Source organism: Thunnus albacares, chromosome 17, assembly GCF_914725855.1.
Source record: "Thunnus albacares chromosome 17, fThuAlb1.1, whole genome shotgun sequence".
Classification (NCBI taxonomy): Eukaryota; Metazoa; Chordata; class Actinopteri; order Scombriformes; family Scombridae; genus Thunnus; species Thunnus albacares.
This window is the reverse complement of record NC_058122.1, coordinates 26,072,738-26,089,176: the sequence shown is the minus strand read 5'-3', so window position 1 is coordinate 26,089,176 and position 16,439 is coordinate 26,072,738. Positions and strand designations below refer to the sequence as shown.

General features: G+C 41.6%; 2 protein-coding genes across 2 annotated transcripts in view; both read right to left on the bottom strand.

Annotated features, from left to right (window-relative positions):
* The window catches only part of LOC122966727 (RNA binding protein fox-1 homolog 3-like), a 526,578-nt gene that overhangs the window by 485,188 nt on the left and 24,951 nt on the right, over positions 1-16,439 (bottom strand). The gene's annotated exons all lie outside the window — the stretch shown is intronic.
* Positions 1,614-10,155, bottom strand: nog1 (noggin 1). Its single transcript, XM_044331036.1, has one exon. The coding sequence runs from the start codon at positions 2,684-2,686 to the stop codon at positions 2,018-2,020; it is 669 nt and encodes a 222-aa protein (XP_044186971.1). The 5' UTR covers positions 2,687-10,155; the 3' UTR covers positions 1,614-2,017.

Genomic DNA, 16,439 nt, shown 5'->3' with positions numbered 1-16,439 from the left:
GTGCAGAATATACAGTATCGTATACTGTGGAAAGAGTTCAAGAGTTTAAAGGATTAACTGGCATCATCAGATTCAGAGTCAGTAAAAGTGAAATTATGAGGTGGAAGTAAAGTGAAGAAAAGGTGCCTGACGGCCACAAGATGTGAAGCAATCTCTGATGTTTGTGCTTCACACAATGGAAGATGTACTCATATGATTGACTTAATTAGAGGAAGCGACGCCACACTGGACTCGATTACAAGTCCTGCATTCAAAGTTATACTCCAATGTCTTCTAATTAACATGCAAAAGACATATATTTTTATATAATGTCGCCATATTATTAATAATGCACGAATGTGTTTGCATCATGCTAATGTTCCAGCTGCAGGAGGCGGAGCTAATCTTCACTACTTCCTACACTGTTGGGTAGTTTTTACTCACATACATATCATTTTGAGGTACTTGTACTTCACTATAAGCTACTTTAAATGTCTACTCCACTGCAATTCAGAGGGAGATGTACTTTTTACTTCGCTATGTTTATCTTACCTTGCGGATAAAAAGATTTTAAGCACAAAACATATGATCGTCTAATAAGATATGATGCATTCTTATAGATTGGACTATGTAATATTATGTAATGTCATTAGAATTAGCATCACCTCAGCCAGACACATGGTTAAAATGCTGCTGACATGTTTATGCATCAGTATAATAATGTTCTGTACGGCTGCTTTTACTCTCTGTAAGTAAAGAATCTGAACACTCCTTCACCTCTCATTTTAATATACAGCGATATATCACATTTTTTTTGTATCTAATATCTAAATCTGCAACGTAGCTAGTTATTATTGCTGTTAAATAAATGTAGTGGAGTACAAATCATTATACTTCCTTCTGAAATGTAGTACAGTAGAATTGAAAGTAAAGAACAAGTTTCTGTTCTCTTTTACGTGATAAATCTACAAAATTCTTGTTCTTTTTATATCTTTAGAAATTACTCATCGTCACTCTTGTCAAACAGGGAGTTTTAAACACAGACCAGCTGACGGGTTACTCATCACACAGTATAAACCGGTGTTAGAAAACTAATTTATTACACGTCGACGGTGTCACAGATGCTGCAGTTATCTGCTTCTCTCACTGTGGAGCAGAAAACTCCTGCTGGGCTGCAAATGTGGAGGAGGGTCTGCGTTAGATGAAAGTGAGTGAGAACTGTTAGCAGCTGCTGATTCCTTCAATCAGTCCAATCACAGCCTCTTCCTTTATCAGCATGTAACGTGTCTGATATGTGACTGGCACTTTTTTTACAGTGATAAGATCAGTGTCGGTTACCTGGAGGCCGGGAGAGGACTGGTTAGAGCTTTGTCTTGTAATATACTAATTCGTCTACTTCCAAAAGAATTCTATTTATCACCAAATCCTCTTAAGCACATGATGTTTCACGCTGAAACTGTGACACACAATAAACAAGACACAATGGTTCTGCAATATAAGTTCATGATTGTGAAAAGTACCTGATGCGTAAAATGGTGTTAGCGTGAGACCTACACATTGTGAGCAGGTGACTTAATGGTATCCGACCCACAGCTCATAAGTGTTCAAAAAGAAGGGAAAGAATACATTTAGGATCATTTCAGTGTCGTTTTATTGTACGAATATAAAGAATAAATAGCAAAAAAAAAATTTCCTTAATTTACAGGATAAAACAAGTCATTGATACACAACTGTATCAATAATCCCACGTTTAACTCTGAGGTCGATCTGCTTCATCCAAATATGGACAACTGCAAGTCCTTACGTGGCTCTATGCGCCATATCTCCATAAATACAAAATATATAACCAATTCTCCACAAATAAAGTAGACTCTGGTTACAAATAATACTGACTTTGTACAGGGAGCTATATAGAACTGCATGGCACCGCATATACAGAAAATACATTCCTACACTCGGTAGTGCATGTGAACAAGAATCACAAAAATAATGAGCTTATAATTTATTTTTGCTGCAGAGTCTTTTTTTTTTTTTTTTTTTAACTGGAGCAGGAGCATTTGCAGTCTGTGATGATCGGATACTGAACCGGTATCCACGCGCATTTTAGTCCCCCTTTCCTCTGCACGCATCTCCATCTCAGTATCGTCAGGTGGGTCGAGTTCGCAGGTTTACACACCATCCCTTCCGGAACCGAACACGACCTTTTGCTCAGGCAGCTGCCCACCCGCACGAACCGCGGCCAGAACCTGTTCCCCAGGTCGGTCCAGGTATACACGATAGGACAGAACGAGTACGCCCACAGCCACTGCTGCAGCCGCCGCTTCAGTTTCTTACTGGGTTTGTGCTTCTTGCCGAACTGGACGTCGAAATCCACCGCTCTGATTTCCTTTGGGAGTACTCCACCGGGTTTTAGGATCTCAAAGTCCTCCAGTTCGTCGTTCCCGGTGTATTTGTCCTCGACTGGAGGTAAAACGGACAAAAAGCGGCTGTCAAAGTCTCCCAGGACGCTCTTCAACTCGGTCTCGTTAAGGTCCCTCTCCTTGGGGTCGAAGACTGGGTCCGGATCCTCTTTTAATTCCACAAGAGGCAGACTGTCACTCGGTATCGGGCGGAGAAGGTAGTAGTGCTGACAAATCCCCCTGTCCATCATCAGTCCGAGGGATAGCACTAATAGATACATGGCTACAAACTGCGGAGACTGATCCATGTCAGACAGGTCCAGCGGTGAGATCAGTGCGCACAGGGAGCAGTCAGGGAGCGCTGAAGGGGGGACACACTTTCTTGTGCGCAATTACGCGTGAGCCGTATCCAAACTTGCCTCGTGAGTGTCCCTTAAAAATCACACATTCCCATGATATAAATCCGTGAGGGAAATAACAAAAAAAAAAAAAAAAAAAACGTGTGTCCGTTGCAGCGTCAGTGGAAACTAGTTTTTATGATAAACTGCGTGACAGCGCTCAGAAGTCTCCTCGGGCTCCCTGCGCGCGGGCTCGGCATGATGCTCCTGTTGTCTCCGCTGCAAAAAAGCGGTGCGACTAACCCGCGACCTCCGTTATATCCTCCGCACGGAGCGTGATGTAATTCGTGTGCCGCTCTTTGAATATGGGTTTGTTGTCTAGGAGGAGATCCCCAATACCTCCTTCTTCCACCGCGCTGAAGGGGGGAGGAGGAGGAGGGAGGAGGAGGGGGGCGGTGGTGGAGGTGGGGGGGAATGCCGGGAGAGATGAGACGCCCCCTGTCGGTTTTCCAGACTTCCTTCAATCAGTCTCACAGTAGGAATGATGCACAAAGTCTTTCATTCTGCTGGAGCTTCAGTTAAAGTTCCTGCAGAACATCTTCTTCTTCTTCTTCTTTTAACTTCTTATAAAACACAAAGTGTCACTTGGTTCAGAAGAGTTTTGAGGTTCTTGTGCTCAGAGTGTATTTTACTAGATGCATTTCAGAGAGACATATACATGTTACTCCACTATATTTATCTAACAGCTGTAGACACTCTGCAGATTAATATTTTACATACAAAACATGTGATCAGTTTTAGAACAGTAAACTCCCTGACAATCATTAAAATTAGCTCCCTCTCTGCCAGCTCACACCAAAATGCTGCATGTTAATACACTTAGGAATACAACAATCCACTAATATAATATAAAATAATATAACATTGACAGTGAGCGGCCATTCTGCTGTGTTATTAGAACCTTTACTTTCAATATTTTGCTGTGAATTCTGTATAATTAAGTAACAGCAGGACATTTACTTGTAATTGAGTATTTGAACATTGTGGTATTTTTCAGGATTTCACAGATTCAATCACATGACATCAAGTCTTTCTTCTGTCAGCCAAATTAAACTTAGATAACCACCTATTTAATCAAATAATACACTTAGAACACCTAAAGTATCAGTTTATGTCCACTTGATATTTGTTTTTATTGAGATACAGCTTGCAAATGATTTGTTTGGTCTTTTCTTTACATTATTGATTTAAAGGTCCATGACCTTAATATTAGACGTCACTCCAGAATGCATATTTTTTGTTGCTTGTAGAGTTTAGTCAACTTTGATTGTTTCAATGACAGGGAGGCAACTCTCCAAGTGTCTTTATGTTCCAACTGCACAACTATTCAGCCTTGAAAAATAAATGAATTCACTTATTATTGTTAAGTGAATTATTGCCTTATTGTCTTTAAACCCACCTCAGTCATTACAAACTCATTCTATGTATCCAAGTTCTGTTCAAACACACACAGACCTGTATTTCGAAATTCAAGTGAAGATCAGAAAGTATATGTATGCAAATGTGTTTACACTGATGCACAAAACATCTGGATAATATTTGCATTTGACAGAAAGCTGCAGCCGTAAAAACACTCAGTCTGAGGTTTGAATATTTCACTTAACATCAACAAAGAGCTGGAAGCAGCTGATACAGAGAGTTCATGATAATGTCAGGCGGAGTGGAATGAGATGATTTTAACAAACTGAAAGATACTTAAAGGGAAACTAAGGGTGAGTTTATTTAACTTGTGTCCAATTCATAAGAATCATTTTCCTGATGAACAATGCAGGAAACAATGAAGTGACATGATCTCACCTACTCTGCAGAACCTTTTTTTTTTTTGAAGAAAAGCGCAACATACAGCCAAACTATGAGATGAAACGGCCTGTGTTAAGGACACTTTTTGCAGCGTATTTACTGCTCGTGTCCAACTCAAGTGGGACAATATTTCTGCCTGTTACCGTGCTAGAACGAGCCTCTCAATAAAGCCGGCCAAATTAGCTCCCAAATAAACAACGCTCACTAAGCAGCAGCCATGGAAAGTATCACAATTTGTGAACCTGTCTAAACTCATGCTCAGAGAATCATTCTTTGAAAAATAATTTAATGGAAGAACTTAGCCAGCTGCTACATCAGCCATAAACCATTCGCTTTAGATAAATGCATCTCTGTTTCATTTTTGAATGAGCTAATTCACACAAGCACTTGACCACACGACTCATTTACTTTACGGTCAAATGATGGTGAAAAGTCTGGAAAATGTCACCCGTATATTTTTCATCTGACCAGCACGTATCATAAACTATCCCCCCCCCCAAAAAAAAGCTTGACAGATAGGCTCAATCCATTGCATTCACATGGTAACGTCAGCCTCTTCAAATATTCATGAAATCACCAATTTTCAATGAATCATGCAAATAAAAGATTAAGAGCAATTTACTTTTGAGCAATTTAAATGAAGTAGTCGCACACTCGAGGAAGCATTAAAATGAAATCGGCATTTTAGTTCTCTTAACGTGCTGTAATATTTCATTTCTAACGTGTCAGCAGGGGTTAAAATCCAAATATGGTTTTCATTAAGTGTCATCAGGATTGCCAGGCTCATTTAATGCTGAGTTGTTTTTGTTTCTTCTAATCCCTTCCTACTGTTTTACCACAGGAACATTTTGATAGTGAAATATTCCTCCCTAAAAAAGACAGGTTACTTGAGACAGACGCCTGCTTAATTGAGGAGTTTTTTTATTCTTGAGTTAACAAAACACAGTTTCCTTGGCTAATAAACCCACCGACGTAATGACCTCTTTTTTTTTTTTTTTTTGTTGCGGGGGTCTGGTTCTTGAGAGGACTTTTAAACCTGCGCTTAAGGATATAGCATTCAAAATGAATCTCCTTGTTTGAGCCATGCGCGGGTCATTGTAGCCTTCCCTGCTGATTTCTCATTTAGTGAGAAAAAGCAGACTTCTCTCTTGGCAGACACCTTCAGCGCTGGTACCAAGAAAAGGCACGCTCAGGTAGAAACACACAACAAAAAAAAAAAGGACTCAAGGATTTTGATAGCTTTCATCCATGCAGGAGCAAACCACAAAGACCCAAGAAGTCTTTTTTTTTTGTTTGTTTTTTTGGAATAAATCTGTAAAAAAGGACTTTTGAGGCTCGATATCCTGAAACTTATCAATAATGGAGAGCAGTTAGAGCGACTGAAGAGTGATTCAGGAAACACAAAGCACCTTTTCACACGCTTTATCTTCCTCGGTACGTTGTTTCACACCTCCTGCTAATTGTGGCCACAGTGCCAAGCTGAATACACACAGACATGAAGTGGGTGCCACTATGTTTACTCTGGCACTTGGGAGGTGTGCAATTTACTAGTTTGTTTAGCACTTTTTTTCCATTCCTCTGCAATCCAAGAGCACACAATCACTATAATCACCTCTGCTGCCAGTTTAAAGTAATAATTTTGAAGAATTTCATTTAAAATAAATGTCTGTTAAGTCGCTAAATGGGGAAACACAATGGTGATTGCGCCTACGGCTCACTGATGAAAGCTCTTGCGTTTGCAGTATTATGAACTGGGTGACAGTGGCGACGTTTCCTGGGAAAATCACATCTCAGTTAGTGACACGTTTTCCACCACCCAGCAGTGGTTGGTCTGCCAGAGAGGGTAGGCGGAGCTAACGCAACAGACTCACTCATCTTCAACTCACTTGTTTGTGAAGCGGCGTACTGTTTTTTTGGTTCATGCTAGCGTTGCCAACTGCCAACTGACTGATGTCACACCATGGATGTATTAAAGGAGCTGGATACTGGACCAAAAATGGCATCCATTCAGTCCAATAAGAATTGCTTGCATGGCAGATACGCCAAAAAAGTTTCTAGCTTCCGGGTTTGCTTCTGCATCGTACGGCCCATGAATATGCGCAGTGGTGTTTCCGCAAGTTCTCGCTCTGCCCACAGACTTTACATTGTGATGATGTCATAGATTTTTAAATCACATTTCTTGGCTAAGGGAAAGTTTTACAAGTATAAAACCTCCAAGGATCAAAAAATCATAATAGAGTCATAATTGACCTTGTTTGCAGTTCAAGGTATTGTGTCAACAGTTTTACAGACGTCTCTTTTACAACAGTTGTCTGTGGGGAAAATGCTTTTTGGGCCTCAGGGGGATTTTTCGCTGTAATACCGCAAGTGACCATTGGGAAAAATTGGCTGCAAGGTTGAGCAGCTCTTGAGCTCTTATTATACATGCATGTATCACACAGGCAACACTGTTTGGATCTCTGGGAAGTGAAGTCCAAAAACACACCTGCAATTACCACTTATCACCACAGGCGTCGCCAAAGAGAAAAAAACAGAGAATTCGAGATCGTTACTTTAACTAAAATTAATTGCGACGACTAACCACTGACCATTTGATTTTGCATGTCACACTGTTTATTTTCTGTTGGAGAATTTAAAGAATTTGTTGAAATCACTTTTTTACATCTATGTAGTCGATCTTGTTTTTCAGGAAGTAAATATCAAACAAATTTTGGTTTGCATCAACCTGAAACAGGCATTCAGACGAGCCTCTGTCCTTATGACTAATGACTATTTCAGTCTGCAAAAATCTATTGTAAAGATTTAACTGGTTGTTTATATGTTTACAAGTTAATTTAAGAGAAATCTTATTCACAATAACATTTTGATAATGTACTGGCACTCTTACCAGTACATTATGATTATCAAACTTAGTTATCTATATATACTCAAATAAATACTAAATACTCAAATAAATCGTTTAAGTCAAATCCATTAGAGTCATCTTCAGGTTGTGCAGAACACTCATAAATATCTGTGGCTTTTAACAAGCACTATAATTAGCATGTTTAGTTCATTTTTCCCATAGGTTGCAGAGTTGATGCCCAAATGCTCAAAGCACCCAGAGCCTGGTATGTGAGTGTTTTCCTTCCATTCCTCCATGAAGGTTTCACAGACAGAAACTCTGCACCCAAACAAAGTCATTAAGTCATAGTACACGATCTATTAGCAACGCCAAAACTCAAAATACTTAGTGATTAGTCAGAAGACTGAGTTTGTACTTGGGCATACGGGTGACAGACAGGGTCAGAAGAAAGCCAGAACTAGTATACTAGTGCTTCAGTTGTCAATATCAGAAGAAAAACAAAAAGACGATGATCCTTTAGAGGAGCTGGAGAAGAAAATATGTGACGTTTCTTCTTTTTCTGCCTTAAAATAACCTGAAACTTACAAAACTTAAGTCCTGGAGCAATCACATGGTTGATGGGGTTTAAATCTCCTGCACTGCTAATCAGGTATTAAATATTACACAATGTTAGGCATACTGAGCTTTTACCCCTCAGAGCCTTTGGCTCTTTGTAAATATCGTTTTTTTTCTTTCTGCTATAATCATTTTTCCAGTATTTTGAATTTAACTGGTTGAAGGTTGAGTTGAGTACAATTTTACAAACAGTACACATGGCCTCTTAGATTACAACTAATAATTTTGAAAAGCCACATTATTTTGGCAGTAATCGAAAAACACAACAGACACAAACAGGAAGTGAGGCCTAATTCTGTGTTCATGTCATATTGGAGTTATCATAATTATTTCCAACAAGTAAATAGCATTCAGGTCAACATCCAAGTCATAATTACAACTAGGAAACTCCGATATATCCAACTTGGCGCTTCATAATACATAAGTGCCTGAAAGTCAAGCAGAAAAGAGATTAAACCCACATTCGCTGGACCCTCAATCAACCAACTGTGTAATCATACAACTGTCCTGAATTGTCCTGAATCTTTCCCATGTCTACCATCCATCCCATCTGACACGAACGTGGCACAAGGCTGCATTCAGACCGACTCATTTTAATGGAACCACTTTCAGCTCAGCTGCCGGGCTACCCCCCCCCCCAAAAAAAGTTGAATCTGGCTTATCTTTTGCCAGAATGCAATGCAGCATCATCCAACAAGTTGACACTTTGGCGAATCAAATACCTGCAAAACGTACAGAACATGAACGCTGTACTTCGGTTAATCTCACGATTGTTGCAACACAAGATAAAACTGCCGTTGTGATAACTTCCCAGAGAAGTAAAACCTTCTCTCATAATATTATACATGACGGTAAAGTGTTTTGGTGTCTGATAAACTTTCAAACTCATGGACTGGTTACTCAAACTGGACTTCCTGGATCTTTTTTTTTTAACCCTTGACACTAAAACCTCCATTATCTCAGATCTGTGACCATCTTCGAGTTTCCAAAATGATGATTTGAGTTTGTTCTCGCTGTTTTCCCTTACTGCAGTCAATTTTAATCCAATAAAATCTTCATCAGCTCGATTTGGTCAAACTCTGGTATGGACTCACACCCGCAAGTACACACACAGAAGCAGCATGCGCTGCCCAGGTCAGCAGTTTTTGATCAGCCTTTATTTTACTAGAATCCAAGTAAATACTTCTGCACTTGATGGATGATTCAGCACTCCATCAACCCGCCGTGTGATATAAATGAAGCCTGACGATCAGCACAGGCACACAGCAGGCGTCCTCTGCGGCTAGCGGGGGCATTTAGCGCATTTCAACGCCAGGCCAAAGCCGAGGCGTTGATCCCCACATGCCGATCTAGCTGGATTTTTACAGATCATCACAAGCCAAAGCTGCAGCCGTGCCAGAGGCTCCTGTGAATGAGCGAACAGGCCCGGGAGTCAGAGCAATAGTAGTGGAGGCGGTGGAGGCGGGGGGGATGACGGGAGGTCGCGGCGTCTCCAGCCCCTACAACACAGACGTCTGTTTGTGCCATGCAAAACCCCCTCACCGACCCCACCTTGGTCTCAAACTCTCAGCTCCTAATTCACACTTCATAAATCAAGATGACTTGTCTTCATGTGAATTCATCTCTCTCTGCGTTGGATAATAGTGGCGCTATTGTTCCACTCCGAGGATTCATTTCAGAGACATAAACTATCCTCGAGGCTGATGTACGGTCTTGATAGATATAGCAGCTCCTGGTTGTCCACGCGGAGACGTCAGGGGCTGAAATTGCAGTCCTCCGTGTCAGGCCATGTCTGCTCGGTTATATTTTCAATTCCTCTGGCAGCTAAAATAGTTCCAAAAATAAGAACACTAATTGGCCAGTGTTTATTTCTGTATGGGAGAAATACTCTAAGTGTTTTTAGCAGGTTGTTTGTGGCACGATGGTTTAACAGTCAGGTCTCTCTGGGAGGTACGGCTCAGTCCACTGCATGGAAAAAGAGCCGACTCTCCCCTTTTTTTAATAAATAAGGTCTTTTATGCGAAAATTGGTAATACAGTATAGTTGTGTGTGAGGCTGGCAGGGCAGCGTGTGACATCATGAGTGTTGACTCATGAGCAGATGAGTGATGCACACTGAGCTTTTTTTTTTTGACTTGCCTCCTCTCAAACTCATGTTTAGTGCCACAGAAACAGCAGTAAAGCCTCCCTCTACTTCTGTCTGTTGCCCTGTTGCTCTCTAGGGCTAAAAGGGGGTTGGGGAGGGTGGTGAGGGTGGGGAGGGGGGGGGGTTCTGGTAATGAAGCAAGTGTTTCTACGCGGGTGCGAGGGGGCTGTCAGCTCTACACACTGCAGACCTCTGTCACCTGTTGCCACCAGCGGGAGGCTCGGACAACAGGCGGCGAGCCAAGCCTGGCGGCCAGTAGCAGGGCCCTGGCTCCACCTATAGACAGCTCAGTAGGGTGATTTGCAGAGGTGTCTACGGACTCCCGTGTGTTGAGCAGCGGCTTACAGCCAGGCAAACGTCTGAGTTTTTACGCCCCATCTCATGTAGACATGAAACAAACTGCTGCGCTCTTTTTGTGTCGGACGGACGGCTAATCGGCTCTTTCTTTAGCGAATTTGCCGAAGATTATGCCATCTAGAGAGAGGACACACTGGAAAGTAAGAGTGTTTATACCTGTTGTGAATGGTCACATGTGAAGGCGGGGTGGAAGGCCTGCCCTCTTGCACATGCAGACTCAAATGATGACACAGCGAAGGCTCAGCTAGAGAGATTAAAAAAAAAAAGCACCCAGCAAGCAACAGCCAAGCAAAGAGTTAATCACACTCGTTTTGATTCCTGTGGAAACGGGAGTTGTTTACTACCCCAGTACACTACATGAAATAACTTCAAACAAAAGTTGAGGAAAAAGCTGGTTGTCACAGTCTCCGGTTTCTCTCTACGACGTGTATTTAATGAGCTACCGGGAACCATTAAAAGAACAATGATGGAAGTGGAAACAAATCGCTGACATTGTTGGTTTATTGGTACGCCGGCTACGTGCTCGATGCAACGTACACAGAACTACTGGTTGATGAGAGGCAGGAGACTGACGACTGCTTTGCATCCATACGTGTGAACGCAACATTAGCCTCTTTCTGGCTGCTTCTCCAAGAACTCTGTCTTTTATGTGTCTTTGTAGTGTCAACGCAATGAATAGTACAAATGGGGATAACGGCGAACACTTCCAGACAGTCTGTCCTCAAAGGAATTCATGGTGTTGCACTCAACTGTTTACATGAAAAGTGACAGAAGAAGTTGTGTGAAGACTGAAAAAAAAAAAAAAGAGCTTGACAGAGAAGGTTTCAATCCTGCAACACCTGAGCAATGATTGCGTGAAGTGGAGTAAAGTGACGGTTTGGGAAAGTTGCAAAAATTGGCAGACGAAGACACCTAAAAAATGTGAGAGGTGTGACGGGGGGGGGGGGGGGGTTCAGATTTTCAGATGCTGTTTGAAGGTCTGACAAGCATTTTATGTATTACTCTATTTACATGAATGACAAGAACCAGGCGCAGATGTTTAATGGTTATCTATCACAGTTAGACCTTTTCTACTATAGGAACTTAACAGCCTCTAACATCTGCCCCTAACTGGAAATTTGTGCAGTTTTGACACTTGCATTACCACTGTATTTTATAAATCGAGATGTTTGGAAATATGTAATTAAAAAGACAAAAAGGGGATGAGCTTTGCTATGTCACACAAGTATAACAATGTAATTTTATGTGCTGTTTGGTAGACAAGTAACCACTTGTAGACGTGTTTGTAAAACATAGCAGTGCAGTGTGTGTACAGTTTAGGCTATTCGTCAGTGAATAAATGCTACAATTCCTCAAGACTCAAGCCGAGTCCCTGTGTCCCACCTGCCAATTAAAGTGAAGGGGGTTAGCCCCAAAGTTAGCGACAATGGGCTAGCCTAACCTGAGCAGTTCAGTTCAGTCAGCAGGAAGTTTACATTTCCCCAAGCTGAATCCAAGACAGCCAGGATTAGCCTCCTTTCTCACTAGAAGTCCATGAACTTTGCATTTTTGTGCATCAACTTATGTCCATGAGGCGCTCCAGAACCCTGAAGCTGAGTTTTTATGAACTGAGTGACATCTGCAGGAGCATGAAAGTGTTTGTGGCGAAAAAGTGAGTTATCCAGTATTATAATGGATCTCTGAGATAACACAGTGTTGTGCTTATAAGCCAAAACCTGAAGAATAACCACTTATCATATCTTAGTCCATGATCAAAATAAACCCTCATTAAATCTAAGAGATCCGAAGGAGGAGAGAATGTCATGAGGGTGAAATCCAGAGATTTCAAAATCGAGAAGACAAATAAGTTATTTTTTCCTCCGTACAAACACATCGACGTGAGCGCACATGAAATTCTTCAGGTGAGCTGTTTGGCTTTCTGTGAAGCTGAAAAGGGAAACAGTGCAGCAGTAGATGAGACAGAGAAATGAAGACTGACAGCCAGAGGAATGGGACTTGAGTTGGGAGGGATGGTTGGGGGTTTGGGCCTTGCCAGCAGCAGCAGCAGCAGCAGCAGTCAGTGCTGCAGTGGAAAGGGTTAACACGAGACAGTAAAGTGAATCCAGATGTGCTGTTATTATTAATATCTCTGGCTGATGAATGGGAAGGTAAAATTACAGGCGCCAGCCAGGGAGGCCCCGTGTGTTGCCCTGCCACCCAGGCGCTTCCCAGCTCACCTCCACGGCTCCGGCGGCAGCAGCAGCAGCAGCAGGCCGGGGTGAGACCGTCAGCGGGGTCTCCACGTGGCTTCGGCGTGTCAAACGCTCAGGGAGGCAGCGCTGGCAGACAGGCAGGTAGACAGACAGGCAGTCACTTTCACCGGCCCGGCGTTCCAACGCTGAGCAGAGCGGTGGGCAACAGACACATGACTTCATACCTCACTTTCATTTCAGTCGCTGCTCTGTGTCAAGTCGAAATGAGGAGGGAGTGATTTCATGCTAACGTCTAAACAAAAACGAACCCCTGAAGGACAAGCTGCTGTATGTGGTAATATAGTTCTCAGATTGAAGGTCGATTCTTCAGTCCAACAGAAGAAGGGTTAAGACAATGGAAGTAGAGCTGAAATGATGAGTCGCCTAATCAATTACACATCGACAGGCAACGTTTTTCCTGATTTCAGCTTCTCATATTTGCAATTTTCTCTGTTTTATACGAAAATAAGCTGAATATATTTGGATTTTGGACTGCTGATCACACAAAAAAGGCAATTTAAACCATCATCTTGGGCTCTGGGGGAAAAATATTGACTAAATGATTCATTGAATAATAAAAACAACAGAAGAATCAATAGAAAATAATCCTCATTGCAGCCTCAGATGGAGCAAGTAATCTGAAATTAATGTACAAGATTATATGTTCGTCAGATTAAATAAAGCATCACAAGTCTGTGAAGACAAAACCAACATGTTTGTTTAGCAATCAGCTGCTGTTAAACTGCGGTAACAAGCAGCACGATATGACGGAACCTATATTCACTTTGTTCGTTCCGTGAGCTCGTCGCACCTCCTCCGGTTCACACCTCGGTCGGTCCAACATGTGACCGCTTGATCCAAACAGACGCGGAGACAGACGGGATTTCATATGATTTCTAGGAGCCAGAATATTTTTTTTTTTTTTCCTCTCTCTCTCTCTTTTTCCCTTTAATCATAAAACGTGACACTCGGGCAGTGACGTCTCTGCGTCCTGTTATTTAACAGAAGCTCTGCTGGTTTAAATCAGGAGTTTCTCAACAAGTGTTCAAAACTCAAACAGACACAGCAGAGCCACATCCACTTAAAAACATGTGCTGAAGACCCTCAAATGGTTCCATTTAGTTTATTTGTTTTACTTATTGTTTCTCAAATAGCTGGTAATAAAAGCTCAAACATGAATTCCTGCTTTTCAGTTTTATGATTAGTTGGTCAACAGTGCAGAGGTCTCGATGTACAGCTCTACGGGTGGTATTGCACAATTTTTTAAATCATATTTATTTTTGTTAAGAGAGTTTATTGTGTTTGTGTGTGACTGAAGACACACTATCTGGGATCATTCTGAACATTTACATTGGAGCAAACTTCACTGTATGTTGCATCATCAACATCACAAAAGAAGAAGAAGAAGAAGAACAAGAAGAATGTAACTGGAGCTGCCTCGCAACTAGCAGCACCTAATGATGATCTCTACTCTGTCTACTTCTCTCTGAAGTGCCTGCAAAGTGCATCAACTTGTGGTTTGTGCCGAAACAAAAAGTCAACTAATCAATTAATTGACAATTATTTTGACAATCTTAATCATTTGTGTCATTCTGTAAGCAAAACTGCCACATTTCCTGATTCCACCCTCTCTAATTTTCAGCTTTTTCTCTATTTTATATGACAATAAGCTGAATATATTTTGGATTCTGGACTTTTGATCGGACAAAACAAGCCAGTTAATGATGGACGTAACTGTCACCATTTTATATTAAGGACTATACGGTTAATCAATTAATAACAACAATCTGTAATCCATAAAGTCTCAACATAGGGTCAGTGCCTTGTTGTAGCCCTGTAAATAGAGAGAGAAAGTCAGAAAGAGGAGAGTGTTTCTGGCCGATGGAGGATGGAGCAGCAGACAGAGGGACGGGTGTAGGAGAGGGCGGTGGGAACTGAGAAAAAGGCATAAATCCACTAGGGGAGTTGGAGCCTGGCTGGCCGCAGGGGCTGTTGTTTTAACCGTCAGACGCATGGCTGCAGGGAGGGGGTGGTGCAGTGGTTGTAGGTGGGATTTGGAGGGGAAGGTGGGGGAGGGGGGGGGGGGGGGGGGGGGGGCGTCCCTCTCGGGTTGCTGCTGTCCCCAAGCAGTCCTGTGGGAGCTCCCCCAGCCAGCCTCTCTGTCGCTGTCTGCCCCCCCCTTCCCCTCCGCCTCACCACCACCACCACCACTGCCCGGCATGGGGGCCCCCCACCATCCCTCCACATGACAGCCCAGAAGACAACCTCATGCTGGCTTTATTCACCCTCCTTTGTGCATTTTCAACACAGGGATACCAGACAAATTATGCTTAATGACCGGCGGTGGTTGCCAGAGGAGTGGCTGCTTTGTTGCCTGTGCCAAGTGTGTAAATGTTGGGGTGCAACCTTACACAGCCACCCTGGGTCCTGCTGGGAAGATGCCCTTTCTGTTACTGGATTAAACAGGCTGGACCGGGTTCAGGTCTGACTCCAGAGACTGTTACTCTGACATGTTGTGTCCATACAGTAACAACCGGATGTCCTCAGAGTCCAGTTTAAAATGAAGGACGCGTTGCCCCTTGTGTTCTTGTGCTTGTTACTATCCCGTCTTTTATTGTGAAGGACCTGTAACCTTTGCTATAAATAAATCTAACCTATAGATTGATAAAACCTGAAACGATTAGTCAAAATTAACTGACAACTATTTTGATATTCAATCAATCATTTAGGTCATTTTTTTTATAGCAAAAGAACCAAATCATTCTCTCGTTCCAGGTTTTCCAGTATGAGTATCAGCTGGTTTTCTCTCTATGTAATTGTAAATTGAATATCTGGAGCAGCATTTTCCAAGTTTGGCCAAGTTTTTGTAAACTGAGATACAGTAATAATCGATCAATCAAGACAACAATCAGAGGACTAATCAATGATGAATAATAATAAATAATAATAATAAACACTAAATATAGAGCATATTAAAGGAAATGAAAAGTTTAGTATTTGCTGTAAAACTGATAAATTATACTGTATTTCATAACAATTTGGGATGAGATTTTGTTGACAGTAACAAAAATATAGAACATCACCATCCTTATTCTTGGTCAGATACAAGTTTCCAAAAATGATGTGTAACAACGTCAACATTTATTTTTTTCTATGTGAAATAAACACACATAATTCAAATATATTATATATATGAAAATACTGTATATAAATATATATATTTTACTGTTATTTGCTATTGTGTGTTGAGTATTTGCACTTATTAGACTATTATTTTATTGGGTTTTTTAAATTGTTTTTATTCTAGTTTGCTGAATTTCCTCTTGTGAGACAATAAAAGTCTGTTTCATTTTTAGATTTGTTAAAAGTCAGAGCTAGAAAAGTAATGCAGACTCTCTGCTGTGAAAAGAAAAAAGCTCTGATTTATCTACAGTGGAGTTGAATTGCAGAAAGTGACTTTCAAACAGGAAAATGTTAATTGATTTCTAATCAATGTAACTGAGCTGTGTGGGTAAGGCGAATAGTAAAAAGCTTGGATTTCGACTAATTCTAAGGGGGTCTGAAAAATGAGGAGTGGCGAAGAGAGGAGACTTTTAAAAAAAAGCTGGAGTCAGTCTGATTGCTCCCCAGGGAGACATTTCCACCCCAGTGTCCCACAAATGACATGTTT